The 13,222-nt window shown below is 51.7% G+C and overlaps 1 protein-coding gene across 1 annotated transcript; it reads left to right on the forward strand.

Moving 5' to 3' along the window:
• The first annotated feature begins 7,526 nt into the window (after positions 1 to 7,526).
• Positions 7,527 to 11,171, forward strand: GDF15 (growth differentiation factor 15). The gene is made up of 2 exons (XM_030880106.2): positions 7,527 to 9,187; positions 10,361 to 11,171. Exons 1-2 carry the CDS (start codon positions 8,905 to 8,907, stop codon positions 11,002 to 11,004), a joined length of 927 nt encoding a protein of 308 aa, XP_030735966.2. The 5' UTR covers positions 7,527 to 8,904; the 3' UTR covers positions 11,005 to 11,171.
• Positions 11,172 to 13,222: the final 2,051 nt, after the last annotated feature.

Genomic DNA, 13,222 nt, shown 5'->3' on the forward strand with positions numbered 1-13,222 from the left:
TGTGAATGGCCTCATGGGCCTGCATCAGCTTTCAAGTTCCTTTGCCAGCCTGGTGCCTGGAGTTGCCTGTCTGATCTCAGGGTCTTTGAACATGCTGTGTTCCCCTGCCAGAATCACCCTTTCCTCTACTCCTCCCATGCCTAGAGACTTTTCTTTTGCTACTTGAAAGGAGGTCTGGCACATAATAGATGTTAAAGAAATATCTGTGGAGTGAATGGATGAAGGAGTGAATGGATAAATGAATAGATGAGTTCCTTTAAAGCACTTCTCATGTGGGCACAAGGAGAAAGACCTGTGGATCCTCACAGCTGTGGCCTGTCCAGGACTCAGGACATTGAAGGAAGAGTGGCACAGAGAGGCCAAGCCACCTGCCCAAGGTCACACAGCCAGGAACTGGCATGATCAGGATTCGAACCTGGATCTCCCTTCCCTGAGCCTGAGTTCTTCCCACAATGCCCAGGTATTGCAAGCCCATCATATGCCCAACATTGCAATTTCATCAGTCCCATCTGAAGGGTGGCAGAAGGTGCCACTCCAGAGCCTGCCTCTTTGGCATAAAGATTCTTTTGAGAAACTGCAGGTACAGGAGAAACTCTGAAAACAGAGTAGAAGTTATGCTTTTGTAAGGGGCACTTACATTTATAAAAGAAGTCTCCATTCGTTAAGTGTGTCTCCCTCTCTGTACGAGGAGGAAGAGCCTGGCTCTGAATCCCTGGAGAATCTTATCAGTGGAGAGAGCACAAATTAAAACCTGCAGAACGAATCTTACCCTTGTTTACTGTGCTTTTCCTGGTCACCTCCCAGAATTGGCCTCAACACCCACCCCAGGCCCAGCACCTTTCTTTTGTCTTTAGCGGAAGATGATATTTAAGGGAGTGGCTGGGGCCCCCTTGGGGAGTTTTACTCAGTTTCCCTCTGTATCTCTCATATATACACGAGATATACATGTTAAATTTCTGTGTGTCTTTCTCTTGCTAGTCTGTCTTTTATTCCAGGGGGTCTCAACCAAGAACTCAGAAGGGTAGAGGGAGAATTCGTCTTCCACCTCGCTGCCCCACATCTCATGCTGGCCCCTGAGGGTGGCCAGATCCCCTCTTTTTAGAGGCTCTGGGGGAGACGGAGCAGGCTAGGGGGCTGGCCTGGGCTTCAAGCCCAGCTTCACTGGTTTCTGGCCTTGGCACAATGCCTCTCCGGCCTCAGGTTGTCACCTGTGAAGTGAAGATCGTCATCCGCTCCCATCAGGTCTTATAAGGATTATGTCTTATGTGCCAGACACATAGTAGTGAAACTGAGCCCCCCTAAAACCGAGTTCCCTTACCAAGTTTAGGATTAATCCCTCGATCCCAAACTTCATTCCCTTTCTTGTCCCGTCTGACATCAATCCTGTGCTACCTGAACACTAATCAACCAGAGTCAGATGATTAAAATTGCTGATGTTGATAACATCGTTAATGTACCAAAATGGCTATTGTAGATAACATCGCTAACATACAAACTCAGCTTGTTTCTCCGGGGCGAGATGGGCTCACAGACCCCAGAGCCATGGACCACCTGGCCAGAGCATCGTAAACCAGACATATCCTGATGCCTGAAACTACGATTAAGAAATGTCACAGCAGGGGCTTCCCTGGTGGCACAGTAGTTACGACTTTGTACTCCAGGACTTCCCTGGTGGTGCAATGGTTAAGAATCTGCCTGCCAATGTAGGGGACATGGGTTCAATCCCTGGTCAGGGAACTAGATCCCACATGCATGCTGCAACTAAGAGTTCACATGCCACAACTAAGGAGCCCAAGCACTGCAACTAACACCCAGTGCAACCAAATAAATAAATATTTTAAAAAAGAAGAAGAAAAGAATGGGTACAATTCTGATTAAAAAAAAACAGAGGGGCTTCCCTGGTGGCGCAGTGGTTGAGGGTCCGCCTGCCGATGCAGGGAACACGAGTTCGTGCCCCGGTCCGGGAAGATCCCACATGCCGCGGAGCGGCTGGGCCCGTGAGCCATGGCCGCTGAGCCTGCGCGTCCGGAGCCTGTGCTCCACAACGGGAGAGGCCACAACAGTGAGAGGCCCGCGTACCAAAAAAAAAAAAAAACAAAAAAAACCAGAAATGTGACAGCAATGTCACAAGATGATTAATTTCAGCCTTTTTGTTCTTCCCCTTTTAAAAAAACTCCTAACTCAGGGGCCAAGGTGGAGTGGATTGGAGGCTGGTCTCTCACTCCCTTGCTTGGTGCCCTGCAATAAACGTTGTGCTTTCCTTCAACACAACCTGGTGTCAGTAGATTGGCTTTGTTGCACGTAGGGTGAGCTGACCCGAGTTCAGTTTGGTAACAGTAGGTGCTCAAAATTTTTCCCCAGGTATTCCCCTCCACACTTTGCTGCAGATGTAGGTGTCTCTCCACACCATCGCCATCATTCACTGCTGTGATGTTTCTCAGGGAATTTCATGGCCCTTCTCTGGACCACACCTCCCTTGATGAGCTGATACAGATCCCTCAGTCCCTGTGAATGTGACCTCATTTGGACAAAGGGTCTTTGCAGAAGTAATTAAGTTAAAGATCTTGAAATGAGACTGTTCTGGATTTACACTGGGCCCTAAATACAGTAAGTCCCCTACATATGAACCTTCAAGTTGCGAACTTTCAAAGATGCGAACGTACATTCCATCAACGTGGGACGTGAGTGAAACTGCAGCTTGCCCTCCGTCTCCTATTGCTGACGATCCTTCAGCTCTACCATCTCCCACCTCCTCTCCCTTCACCAGTCAGTCACTCTTCTTGCCTGTTCACTCGATGCCAGTCCCTGTATGCCAGCTGTGGTACTGTACTACTGTACTTTTCAAGGGACTGTACTGTAAGATTTTAAATGTTTTCTTTATTTTTTTGTGTTTGTTTGTTTTGTATGTATTATTTGTGTGAAAAGTATTATAAACCTATTACAGTACAGTACTATATAGCCGATTGTGTTAGTTGGGTACGTTGGCTAACTTTGTTGGACTTACAAATTGGACTTACAAACGCGCTCTCAGAATGGAACTCGTTCGCACGTAGGAGACTTACTGCATACTGACAGGTGTCCTTAGAGAAGAGGAGGGATAGACAGAGAAGAGGAGAAGGCCATGGGAAATCAGAGGCAGAGACTGAAGTGATGCAGCCACGAGCCAAGGAACACCTGGGGCCCCCAGAAGCTGGAAGAGGCAAGGAAGCCTCCTCCCCCAGAGCCTTTGGAGGGAGCACGGCCCTGCCAACCTATGATTTCAAAGTTCTGGCTTCCAGAACTGTGACAGAATAAGTTTCTGTTGTTTTAAACTACCCAGTTTGTGGCAATTTACTATGGCAGCCGCAGGAAACTAACATAATGATACTGGGACTTGGTCCCAGAAAGCTCTGGTCTGACAGGGCACAGAGCCAGACTCAGACCCTCCAGCCTTGTGTGGTCAAGATGAGGCCAGAGGGAGGCCCCTCAGCCTGAGGGAACCTGGGCAGAGAACAAGGAAGTCTTATTGGAAGATGGGGCATCAAACTGGGGTTTAAGAGGTAAATAGGAGTTTGCCAGTGGGGGCCATTCTTTCTAAGTAAGCTTGCCCAGACCTATCTGAGCTCAACTCCAGCTGAAGCTGAGATATTATTGGCCAATTACCCATAATACCAATAGTTATTTGTTCTTGGGAGTGTAGCTCCAATCCAACTTCATCTACTCAGTGCTGCCCTATAAGAGGGTAATACTGAGAAACAGGCTGCACTGAGAAACAGGTTTGGAGAGATAAGTAATGCTTCCCAAATCTGCTTGGCATCTCAAGGACTAAGCCATGATTTGAACCCAGGCTGCCTGTGGCCCCCCATCGATGACACAGGCAACATGCTGGCCTGGAGGGACGTTCACAGCTGCAGGACAGCAGTTCTCCTTGTCCGTTGAACTCAAGAGATTTTTTAATAACCTGCTTTTTCACCTCTTCTGGATCTCGTGTCATGACTGTGTTTGCCTCACATAATGAGAAACCAACAACTGGGTTTGGGTTGTTTCTTGTGTGTTGCGTGTGTCTGATGAGGGTGCCTACGGCCAACAGAAGGAAGTGAGGAAAAATTCTAGGAGGTTGGGAGCTAAGCCAAGTGGAGGGAACAGCCTGACCCCCGGCCTCTGTGCTCTGTTTACCTCTGCCGTGGCGTGGCCTCTGGGGCTCGTGGAAGCTGCCAATGAGGAATGCAGGGTCCCGGCCGACTGAGCTCATCGCTGGCTGGCTGCCTGCGGCCTGCCCCACTGTTCCTCCCAGCTTGGCCATGGGACTGGCCATGAGGTCATCGGCTAACAATGCTGTGAAGGGGAGCCAGATCGGCCTGGCTGCCAGCATTCCAGAATTTGGTGAAGTGGAAACCACCAGGGAGCTAATGTCATCCTTTCCTGTCCCTAGGGACCACCCACGGGCTGTGTCCCCTTGTGAAGTTCCAGGAATAAAGGGAACTAATTACTGGTCCTGCTCGTAAAGTGACAGACACCCACTCATGAGTCAGCAGCTCCACTCCTGGACATGCACAGTGGAATACTATACAGCAAGGAAAAAGAACAAGGCACACAATAGGTGAAGAACACAGCCATTCACAGCCATGGTGTTGAGTGAAAGTCACCAGACAGAAAAGAGGATGTACTGGCTGGTTCTGTTTACATCAAGTTAGGAAACAGGCAAACTCATCCATGGTAACAGAGGTGGGCACAGCTGTTATCTGAAGGTAGGGAGAGTGATGGAGCTGGGAATGTTCTGGAACCTCATTTCGGGAGGTGGTTATGTGAAATGTCATCAAACTCAACACCTAAGATTAGGCCTTTTTGCTTTCTGTAAGTCATATCTTGATAAAAATTTAAAAATAAAAAGGCAGGGCTTCTCTGGTGGAACAGTGGTTGAGAGTCTGCCTGCCGATGCAGGGGACACGGGTTCGTGCCCCGGTCCGGGAAGATCCCACATGCCGTGGAGCGGCTGGGCCCGTGAACCATGGCCGCTGGGCCTGCGCATCCAGAGCCTGTGCTCCGCAACGGGAGGGGCCGCAGCAGTGAGAGGCCCGCGTACCGCAAAAAAAAAATAATAATAAAATAAAATAAAATAATAAATAAAAAGGCAGAGGGCTGTAGAAAACATTTTTGTGATGCCTCAAAAAGTTACACATAGAATGATCATATGATCCAGCAATTCCCTTTCTGCGTACAACCTCACAAGAATTGAAAACAGGTCCTCAAATCTTCATGTATGTGTTCGCGAAAACACTACTCACAATAGTTGAAAAGGTGGAAACAACCCAATGACCATCAACGGATGAATGGATGAATGAAGTGTGGTGTCTTCATATGCTGGAATACTATTCAGTCATAAAAAAGAGAAAAGCACTGATACACACTCCAACATAGATGAGCCCTGAAAACACGCTGAGTGAAAGAAGCCAGATCTAAAAGGCCACATGCTGCACGATTCCGTTTATATATGTGATATTGTGACTTATAATAAGAAATATACATTTGGTCTTCCACCCCATTTCTGGCATAGAGCTCCTAAAACCCTTGGGATTTCCTGTGAAGAGAGAGATAAAGGTGTCTTTCGTTATGTTATAGAGGTGACTTTTGAAAAACAACTCAAGGATAGAGGCTGGTTGCTAGGAGCACAAATCATGCAATTAGAGGGTTGGAACATTCAGCCCCAACCTCCCTATACCGCCCAATTCTGGGGATGGAAGAGGGGTTGGAGCTAGAGTTCAATCACCAATGGCCAATGACTTAATCAACTGTGCCTATGTAATGAAGCTTCCATAAAACCCCAAAGGATGGGCTTTGGAGAGCTTCTGGGTTGATGAACATGCAGAGGTGCTGGGAGGGTGGTGTGCTGGAAGAGGACATGGAAAATCCATGCCCTTTTCACATACCTTGCCCTATGCATCTCTTCCATCTGGCTGTTGATCCGTTTCCTTTATTTTTTTAAATATAAATTTATTTATTTATTTATTTTTGGTTGCGTTGGGTCTTCGTTGCTGCACACGGGCTTTCTCTAGTTGCGGCGAGCAGGGGCTGCTCTTTGTTGCGGTTCACAGACTTTGCATTGCGGTGGCTTCTCTTGTCGCGGAGCATGGACTCTAGGTGCGTGGGCTTCAGTAGTTGTGGCACGTGGGCTCAGCAGTTGTGGCTCGCGGGCTCTAGAGTGCAGGCTCAGTAGTTGCGGTGCAGGGCTTAGTTGCTCCACGGCATGTGGGATCCTCCCGGACCAGGGGTCGAACCGTGTCCCCTGCCTTGGCCGACGGATTCTCAACCGCTGCGCCACCAGGGAAGTCCCTCCCTTTCCTTTAATATCCTTTGTAATAAACCTGTAATCTAGTGAGTGAATGGATTTCCTGAGTTCTCTCACTGGCTCTAGCAAATTAATCAAACCCAAGGAAGGGATTATGGAAACCTCTGATTTATAGCCATTGGTCAAAAGTACAGGTGACCACCTGGACTTGTGACTGGCATCTAAAGAGGGGTGGTGGAGGGCAGTCTTGTGGTACTGAGCCCTTAAGCCGTGGGGTCTGATGCTATCTCTGGGTAGACAGTGCCATAACTGAGTTGAATTATAGGACACCCAGCTGGTGTCAGAGAATTGTTCATGTGGGGAAAGAATGTTTAATATTAAATGTCCAGAACAGGCAAATCCATAGAGATAGAAGGCAGATTAGTGGCTGCCAGGGGCTGGGGGAGGGGGGATGGGGAGTGACTGCTAATGGGGACGGGGTCTCCTTTTGGGGTGATGAAAATATTCTGGAACTAGACACAGGTGGTGGTTTCACAACACTGTGAATGTACTAAATGCCACTCAATCGCTCACTTTATTTATTTATTTTTAAAATTTATTTATTTATTTATTTTGGCTGCATTGGGTCTTCGTTGCTGCGCGCGGGCTTTCTGTAGTTGCGGCGAGCGGGGGCTATTCTTCGTTGCGGTGCGCGGGCTTCTCATTGCGGTGGCTTCTCTTGTTGCGGAGCATGGGCTCTAGGCGCGCGGGCTTCAGTAGCTGTGGCGCATGGGTTTAGTTGTTCCGCAGCATGTGGGATCTTCCTGGACCAGGGCTCGAACCCATGTTCCCTGCATTGGCAGGCGGATTCTTAACCACTGCGCCACCAGGGAAGTCCTGTTCACTTTAAAAGTTGAATTTTCTGTGAATTTCCTGGGGAGGCTCATACCTGGGAGGCATGAGAAGCTGTCCCATGACAGCTTTCCAAGAGAGGTAAGGAGGTGAGTGGTGATGGCTTCCGAGAAACTCCCTCCAGGCCTCCAAACTCTGGGTTCCCAGGGCACCCAGGAATTCTGACAAGACTCAGATAAGGTCTGCGTGGCCTGTGTGGACACGTGCAAGATCCTATGGTGAGATCGTCCCCTACAACTCTACCTACCTTACTTGCCCCTCAAAGTCTTTGTTTCCTTATCCCTAGAAAGGAACTGAGTCCCATGGAAAGAAGAGGACTGGTCCAGCCTCCCAACCAGCTGCAGTCAGTTAGACATGATGGTGACATGAGCAGAGAGACGTCTCTACTAAGCACCTGCTGAATGCCCGGGGCATCACATCGAGAGCCTCAGCCCTCCACCCCCATAGCTGGGCGATAATCCCACTGATAGAAGCTGAGGCTGAGACCCAGTGGAGCCAGATGCTTGGTGGGACTCACACAGCTGGAGGTGGGGAAGGCCTGGACTCCATTTCTCCAGTAGGAGCCTTGCTGTGTGACACCCCTCCTTGTATCTGTTGCCTGCACACACCCCGTCACACTTTACACACCCCCACGATCTGCTTTGCACAGTGGCCCATCCTGAGGCCAGGAAGCTGGGAGTAGGCACAGGGATGGATGCCTGGGGCCAGGAGTCCTGAGCAGTAGGGCAAGGGCTGGGTACCCCAGGAGAAAGGATGTTCCTGGGGCACCCTCTACCCCTCTATCCTCTGGTGACTGGACTTGATACCAGCCTTCACTGCCCCAGGCCCCGGCACCCCAATTCTCTGCCACCTCTTCTTCAGGCCCAGCCAAAGGATGGGGGCCCAGAGTAGCTTCATCCCTGCCCAAGCCTTCAAGAAGCCTCCAGTCTGGGGCAGACAGAGACAAGCAAGCACACACACTCCCAGCGCTGTGGGGTCAGGGCTGGGCTGGAGGAAGGCATGGGGTTGGAAGCACCCTGCTGAGCCTGGAAAGGAAATGTCAGAAGGCTTCCTGGAGGAGGGGCTTTCTGAGTAGGGTTTTGAGGAATGGATAGGAGTTCCCCAGCTGAAGATGAGTAACTGCAAAAACACCCAGTTTATCAAGCACCTGCTATGTGCCTGGTCCTGTCCTTTACACCTCATTTGACCTTCTCTCCAGTGAAAGTCTCAATCCTTCCTTATTTTCCAGATGAAGAAATAGAGGTGTGATGGAGAGGAATGGTTTGCCCCAGGTTGCACTTTCTGGCCGTTTTTTTTTTTCCTCTGCTTCCTTTGTTTTTCACTATCTTCAGCCTTTGACCCTAAGCAAAGAGGGGAGAGCAGGAATCTCATCAGGGAAGAAAGCCACCTCATCCCTTAAGCTCCTGTTGTGGAGTTTAGCACATAGTAATAAATCTTTTTTGAGAAAATTATTCTTCCCTCCAGTCCACCAAGCTGGGATGATGTCCCCATTTCACAGAAGAGGATACTGAGGCTCAGAGAGGCTCCTGAGGGGGATTTCCCAGCATACCGAGGAGCTCCTACCCATCAGAAAGCACTGCCCCCTGAAAAGCAGCCGAAGACCCCGCCCAGTTGTGGTCCCTGGAGTGTTTACTCTGCACCCACGGTGGGCGGGACCAGGCAGGCGGGGGCGGACAAAGTCCGGGGACTATAAAGGCTAGTCCAGCAGCGTCCGGTCAGTCCCAGCTTAGAGCTTAACTAACACAGCCATGCCAGGGCAGAGACCGACACCACCACACTGCTCTCCGATGCTGCTGATGCTGTTCATGTTCTCCTGGCTGCCGTCGCGAGGCGCCCTATCTCTGGCCCAGGAGCACCTCCCCACTTTCCCGGGACCCTCAAACGTGCACTCCAGTCCTGATGTCTCCAGATTCCGGGAGTTGCGGAAACGCTACGAAGATTTGCTGACCCGGCTTCGAGCGAACCAGACCCGGGAAGACTCGAACCCGGACCTCATTCCCCTTCCTCAAGTCCTGGTAGTCACTCCAAAGCGTGAGTAAAATCTCGGAGACCCCACCCTGGGCAGCTCCCATCATTTAACCAGTGGTTCTTAAACATAGAGGCCTAGACCTGCCACCGAGCCTCAGTTTTCCCATCCATGAACCCGGCAAGAAAGTCACCCCTCGAGGCTGATGGGGGAACTAAAGGCTGGGTTTGCATCAGGACCAGGCGAGGCTTAGCCAACCTGAGATGTTACAACACCTCCCCGGGTGGCAGATGGGGAAACTAAGGCCAGAGAATCCAGAGACTCTACTGAACACTCCAAGAGTCCGGAGAACCCAGAGACAAGGTTGGGCGAGGGCACGTGGTCCCTGCTCTTGGATGTGAGGAAAGGGTTGGAGGGGGATTTCCAGTGGGAAGGATCCAGGGGTCCGGCGGAAGGGCAGGACGGGGAAAGGGACAGAGAGGTGCACAGAGATGCGCAGAACCTGCTTGGGCTGGTTCCGAATCTGATGCAATCGCGCGCCAAGGCACTGCTAAAGTTGCACGTGACTGGTGCCTTAGGGAGGGAGTGGAGTATTTTCACGCCCTCCACCGAGCCTCCAGCGGATGGAGGGGGTGCAAGGAGATGTGGGCTGCGCTAGGAACTGGGAGTTGAGGGGTGGATATCAGGCCAGAAGGAAGAGCTCTTATCCCGCCCTAATCCCACTTGTGCTGTGGGACTCCAGGAAAACTTCCCTCTCTCTGAGCCTAGTGACTGGGTTGCGAGCCCTCAAACCTCAGTCTCCCCAGTCTCCCCAACATCTGTACCAGCCTGGAAGTCTGAGAATCCTGGGGAGCCAGACACCCTTCATTTCTCAGATATGGAGGCAACCAGAGAGTTGAAAACACAGTAGCTCGTTAACTAAGCACCTACTATGTGTCAGACACAGTGGTGACCAAGCAGACAGAAATCCCCGCTGAGATTCTGGTGGGGGAGGCAAATAATAGACAACCAACTAAAATAGGTCGGTTCCAATTTTAGGCAGGCTGGAGTGGTATGTAACCAGCCATGCTGAGATTCAGGGGAGGAGTGTGGCCGGTAGAGGAAGTAGCTTGTGCAAAGGCCGTGAGGTAAGATCTAGCTTGGGGTGTTGGAGGAAATGGGCACACACACACACCACCACCACCCCGCGCCCGGCACACAGTAAGCCCGTGAATGACTGGTTTCCCTCTCTCCCATAGTGCGACTTGGACCAGGCGGCCACCTGCACCTGCGCATCCCCCGGGTCGACTTAACTGAGGGGCTCCCGGCAGCCTCCCGCCTGCATAGGGCCCTTCTCCGGCTGTCCCCGAAGGCGCGGAGCTCGTGGGACGTGACGCGGCCACTACAGCGTCAGCTCAGCCTCGGAAGCTCCCGGGCTCCCGCAATACGCCTGCGACCGTTGCGGCGACCGGACCAGTTGCTGGAGGCATTGTCTTCTGCACAGCCCCAGCTTGAGCTGCACTGGCGGACAAGCGCCACCAGGGGGCGACGCCACGCGCATGCTCGCACCCGGGACGGTTGCCCGCTAGGGGAGGGGCGCTGCTGTCGCCTGCAGAGCCTGCGCGCGTCGCTCGAGGACCTGGGCTGGGCTGACTGGGTGTTGGCGCCGCGCGAGCTGGACGTGCGCATGTGCACCGGCGCGTGCCCGAGCCACTTCCGATCGGCTAACACGCACGCGCAGATGCAAGCGCGCCTGCATGGCCTGAACCCTGATGCTGCGCCTGCCCCATGCTGCGTGCCAGCCAGCTACGATCCGGTGGTGCTCATGCACCAAGACAGCGACGGCCGCGTGTCACTCACGCCCTTCGACGACCTCGTGGCGAAGGACTGCCACTGCGTGTGAGCAGCCCTGGTCCTTCACTTATGGTACAAATGCAATGGAAAGGACTTCAGTTGTCCTTGTCTGTCTAATGGGCTCGTGGAACCTGAAATACCCGATTCCTAACCATTGCAGTCTGCTCCCTCCTGGCCCAAACCTATGTATTTATGTTTGTATTTATTATTAATTTATTGGGGTGATCTGCCTGGGGACTGGAGGGCTGGGGAGGCATGGTCTGACAGGGTGTGCGTTTATGGAAAACTCTGGTAATAAAAATGAAGCTGTCTGACCTGATCCCTGTGGTGTCCAGGATGGAGCTGGTGACCTTGGGAAGAGCCCACCCCCGCTGGCCTCAGTTCCCTCAGGGGAGCTGATATGAGATGATTGGAACAGTCCGGGGAATGGGTGGCAGGACGTTCTTGGGGATGCCAAGAGATTGGACGGTGGTCACGATGCCAATGGTCCTCAAGCGCAGCCGGGGACATCCCTCTCTCTGTTTCTGTGCTTCTCTACCTCCCTATTCCTCTGCTTTTGTTTCTGAGACCCTTTTGGGTCTCAGCCTCCCTCCATCTCTTCTGATCTCTCAGTACTCCTGTTTCCGTAATTATCTGGCCCTGTCTTTATCACCATCCTGCTCTCTCTCCCTCCATGGGGGTCACCTTTCCAAACACAGGCAGCCCAGAGTCACGTGTATTGTGTGTGAATCTGCCCCTGACCTGGAAGAGTCCCATTACCTCTCCTGTTTGTGGCACCTCCCTTCATGTTAATCATGCCTTTATCCTTTCATATAAAAAGAGCAGGGAGAGGGACTTCCCTGGTGGCACAGTGGTTAAGAATCCACCTGCTAAAGCAGGGGACGTGGGTTCGAGCCCTGGTCCGGGAAGATCCCACGTGCCATGGAGCAACTAAGCCCGTGTGCCACAACTACTGAAGCCCGCATGCCTAGAGCCCATGCTCTGCAACAAAGGAATCCACTGCAATGAGAAGCCTGAGCACCGCAATGAAGAGTAGCCCCCGCTCGCCACAACTAGAGAAAAGCCCGTGCACAGCAATGAAGACCCAACGCAGCCAAAAATAAATTAATTAACTAACTAATTTTAAAAAAAGAGCAGGGAGAAGTAAGCTGTGAAGAACGTTTTCATGCACACCACATCTCCCAGGTTATATCTTTTCCTACTTAGGATCTTAGAATTGCTGAGCTGTACCAAGCCCAGCCCCTTCCCCACACCCACTTGCCTGTTCACCCTGAGGAACTGTCATGGGAGTCTGGAGGACAGAGCACCCAGCTTCAGCAGTGAGTGAGATGTGTCCCCTGTGAAGCCCAGCATCCAGAGGCAGATCTGAATGACTGCAGGTGCCCCGAATGTATTCAGTGAGTACCCACTTTGTGCCAGGCCATGGCTGGGCACTGAGGACACGAAGGAGCAACGTAGGCAAAATTCCACCACTCCGTTCAAGCTCAGCTGAGTGCAGGGACAAACGAGTAGAAGATAAATCATAAGTGGCTGATTGTAGTAAGAATCGTGCAAAGAGGTCCACCCAGGCAATGCATTAGTGAGCAGAGGAAGACAGAATTTTGGCAGCAGGAGTGGGGGCTCGAGTAGTGTCCAGGGCAGGGATGCAGGGGTACAAGGAAGCTGAAGACCCTCATAGGTTGCCTCTCCCACCCTGGGTCACTCCCAGGTGTTGGGGAAGCCAAGGGAACCTCAAAATTAAACTCAATGTCAGGATCACCCAAAGGTAGCAGCTGCCATACTGAGTCTCTCCCCAAACATCAACTGTTGCCTTTGCCGGACACTGCTGCCCATGTGCCTCTTCACACCTCCAGGCTGGTCCCCCTGCCCAGTGTGCCTTGTCCTTTCTACTTCTCGAACACCTATGCATCCTTCAAAACACACTTCAGATTCCCCTCTTACGTACAGCCCTTTTTAAACTCCTTCATTCATCTCCCTCTGGGGACCGTCGTTCCATCTCTCCTTCTGGCCCAGGCTTGACCTCCCAGGACTGGGGGTGTCTGTGTCCAGCTCTGTCTCCCCTAGTTTGGGGGCTTGGCAGGAGTCGGGCTGGGAGCAGCTGATAGAAAACCCAGCTGAGGCATGAGCTTGAACAAACTCTTGAAATACACTGAGCTCTGGGAGTGATGAACTCTGCCTGAGGAGGAACCAGGGAAGGGTTCTCAGAGTGGCATTGGCATTGCACCTGGGCCTTGAAGGATGAGTTAAGGTATCTCAGCATATTAGAG

Source organism: Globicephala melas, chromosome 3, assembly GCF_963455315.2.
Source record: "Globicephala melas chromosome 3, mGloMel1.2, whole genome shotgun sequence".
NCBI lineage: Eukaryota > Metazoa > Chordata > Mammalia > Artiodactyla > Delphinidae > Globicephala > Globicephala melas.

Coding starts and splice junctions, on each gene's coding strand:
- GDF15 (XM_030880106.2), top strand. CDS start 8,905: ATGCCAGGGCAGAGACCGACACCACCACACTGCTCTCCGATGCTGCTG. Junction 9,188..10,360: donor CCTGGTAGTCACTCCAAAGC/GTGAGTAAAATC, acceptor TCTCTCCCATAG/TGCGACTTGGACCAGGCGGC.